This window comes from Onychomys torridus, chromosome X (assembly GCF_903995425.1).
Source record: "Onychomys torridus chromosome X, mOncTor1.1, whole genome shotgun sequence".
In the NCBI taxonomy this organism is placed as follows: Eukaryota; Metazoa; Chordata; class Mammalia; order Rodentia; family Cricetidae; genus Onychomys; species Onychomys torridus.
The window spans coordinates 3,048,418-3,050,870 of record NC_050466.1 but is presented as its reverse complement, the minus strand read 5'-3'; the positions used below and the strand labels follow the sequence as shown (position 1 = coordinate 3,050,870).

The 2,453-nt window shown below is 38.6% G+C and overlaps 1 protein-coding gene across 1 annotated transcript; it reads right to left on the bottom strand.

Annotated features, from left to right (window-relative positions):
* Window positions 1–866: 866 nt before the first annotated feature.
* LOC118573952 (protein FAM47E-like) lies at window positions 867–2,162 on the bottom strand. Its single transcript, XM_036174537.1, has one exon. The coding sequence runs from the start codon at window positions 2,160–2,162 to the stop codon at window positions 867–869; it is 1,296 nt and encodes a 431-aa protein (XP_036030430.1).
* Between the last annotated feature and the right edge of the window lie 291 nt (window positions 2,163–2,453).

The following is a 2,453-nucleotide window of genomic DNA, read 5'->3' as shown; positions in this document are numbered from 1 at the left end:
AATAAACGAATCCAAAATGGACTAATCACTTCAATGTAATATCTGACATCATAACACCACTATTTGGAAGAAAAGAGCACAGGGAGAAACCACTTGGATATTTGTATGAGAATTAACTTTTTGGATATGATATTAAAAGCATAGCCTATGAATATAAAGGAAGACAAATGAGATACTTCAACATTTTCTTCAGAGAAAAGAAACAAAATAGTAAAAGGTGCTATGAGATTGCAATATTTGCAAATCCCATATGTGATAAGGACTTAATTGTGAAAATATTAAATCATAACTGTTCTCACAGAACATATACAAAGAGAATAAATGAAAATATCCACTGCTTTGTTAATGTTCTGTACAGACAAGTTGAAATTAATGTTGCAAAACACCAAAATGAATTTGAAATTAAAATAATTTGTAATAGCTACTATTGCAGAAGATGAATTCACATTTATTTGGCTATTGATTACAAGTTTTGGTGAACAAAATAATTGTAACAGTTATTTCATTAAGTTTTAATCCACAGAGAGCTGTTCAAGTTTTATTCTTTTATTCTGTGCAATTGCAAGGTTTTCAGATTCTTCACACAATGTTAGTGTCATCACTGGATCTTATTTAGACGAATTGTTTTGATGTTTTAATGGTTTTATGCATTCTTATAATTGATTCATGTAATGATGTAATATCTTCAATGCTACAAAAACTGTGGAAAAAGTACATGTGAATGTTCATCCCATAATTGATAAAGTATCTAACATATTTGTGAAGGCGTGACAGAAGATCAATGAGAATTATTTCCTTGTGTATGATTTGATTGATGTGTGAATTTGAGCAAGATATAGCCAAATAAGACATAATTAGAAAGACATCTAGTTATTTTCTTTCTTCTGTTCCTCTGCTTTTTCCTCTTCTTCTTTATGGTTATCATCATTGTCATCATCGTCATCGTCACCTGTATCCATGATCCAATAACAATCTTTAAAAGTGTTTGATGCAGGAGTAGAACATTCATAACCCCATCTCCTCTTCATAAACATCTGCTCCAGGGTGCTTGGTGTAGTTTCTTCCTTGCTTATGAAGTATCTCCAGTCAGTTGGTTCATAAGCTTCTCCAGCGATTTCTGGATTACCAATGTTTTCACCTTGAAGTTCAAGTTCATTGGAATCTGTAATGGTGTCTTCATTTTCTAGTGTTTTCAACCGGTGATTTTTCAGGCATAATGATGATTCATACCTAAAGTCCTTACTGGCTTTATGAGGATCGTGCTGTTTTGAGAGTTTTGTATTGAAGTTGGAATCCTGTTTGTTGAGTCTGATGTCCTTCCCTTTGTTCATTTTCTTGCCATACTTGAGATCAAATGTAGGCAGATCAGTTTTCTTGGCAGATGACTCTTCATAGCTTGGTTGATTTTCATATCCCGTGTCAGTTTGTTTCATGGCATCTCGATAATATTCAGCCCATTCACGGACGTCATCCCCTCCTTTGTATATATATTTGTAATAAATAGAGCTAAGCATATCCTGGCCCCTGTGTTTGCCGTCATGGAGCCAAGGGCCTTCGCATGACCAGGGAAGCTTGTGAGAGTCCACATCTAATTTGCCTTGGGACTGTTTGCCGGTGTTGGTGGGCTGCTTAGATGCTTCCCTGTAATCTTCCCAATATGGCCACTTGTACTCCAGAATTCGGTTAGGTCTTGGTGTTTCCAGCATTTTGATTAATATGTCTGCAGAGTTCTCTTCTCCTCGAGGCCAGGGAGTCAGCAGATTCTGATTCTGACGGAAACCTATGTCGTCCCAGAAGGTTCTTCGTGTTTGCTGGACCGGCAAAAGTGGATGATATACTCCCGAGTCATCGGTCTGCTTTCTTGGGGTCTTGTTGGCAACCGGACTGGGCATTCCGCGAAAAATCGTAGGGAAAATGGTACCCTCCATGCTGCGCGGGGTCAGCTCTTCACTTGCTGTCCCGACTTTCCTGAAGTCATCTGGCCGTTCCTTAACAGAAGGTCGGTGCTGGCCCTCTACAGAGGTGGGCAACCTCAGGGGCTCTTTCCTGTGCTTTACGAAACACTTAGAAGAGTCCTTCCACACAGACTTGCCAGTCGTGTCTTGAGATATTGGCTTTATTGTCCGCCGGGCCTGGTTTCCCGGCATCCTGTGGTCTCCCATATTCCTGACTGAAGGGCCACTGCCTCAACCTCAGGGATTTGTTTTGTTGTGGCTACTCAGTTGCTAGGAGATCTGGACTGAATATCTAGGATTCTACTGTGACATGCAAGGGAGTGTCCCGCCAGCAGTCCTCCATTCTGTTCTACATAGTGTGGACAAAAAGAAGAAAAAAAGCTTTATTTATCAGTCTTTTTCATGGACTTTCAGATTGTTCCTGTCTTGACCTATATTTCAAAGAATGTTTCTATGGAAATGTGTATTTAATATTATTTTATATTTACTTAAAATCAT

What these genes read in the sequence shown, in the direction of transcription:
- LOC118573952 (XM_036174537.1), bottom strand. Translation starts at nt 2,162, where the DNA reads ATGGGAGACCACAGGATGCCGGGAAACCAGGCCCGGCGGACAATAAAG.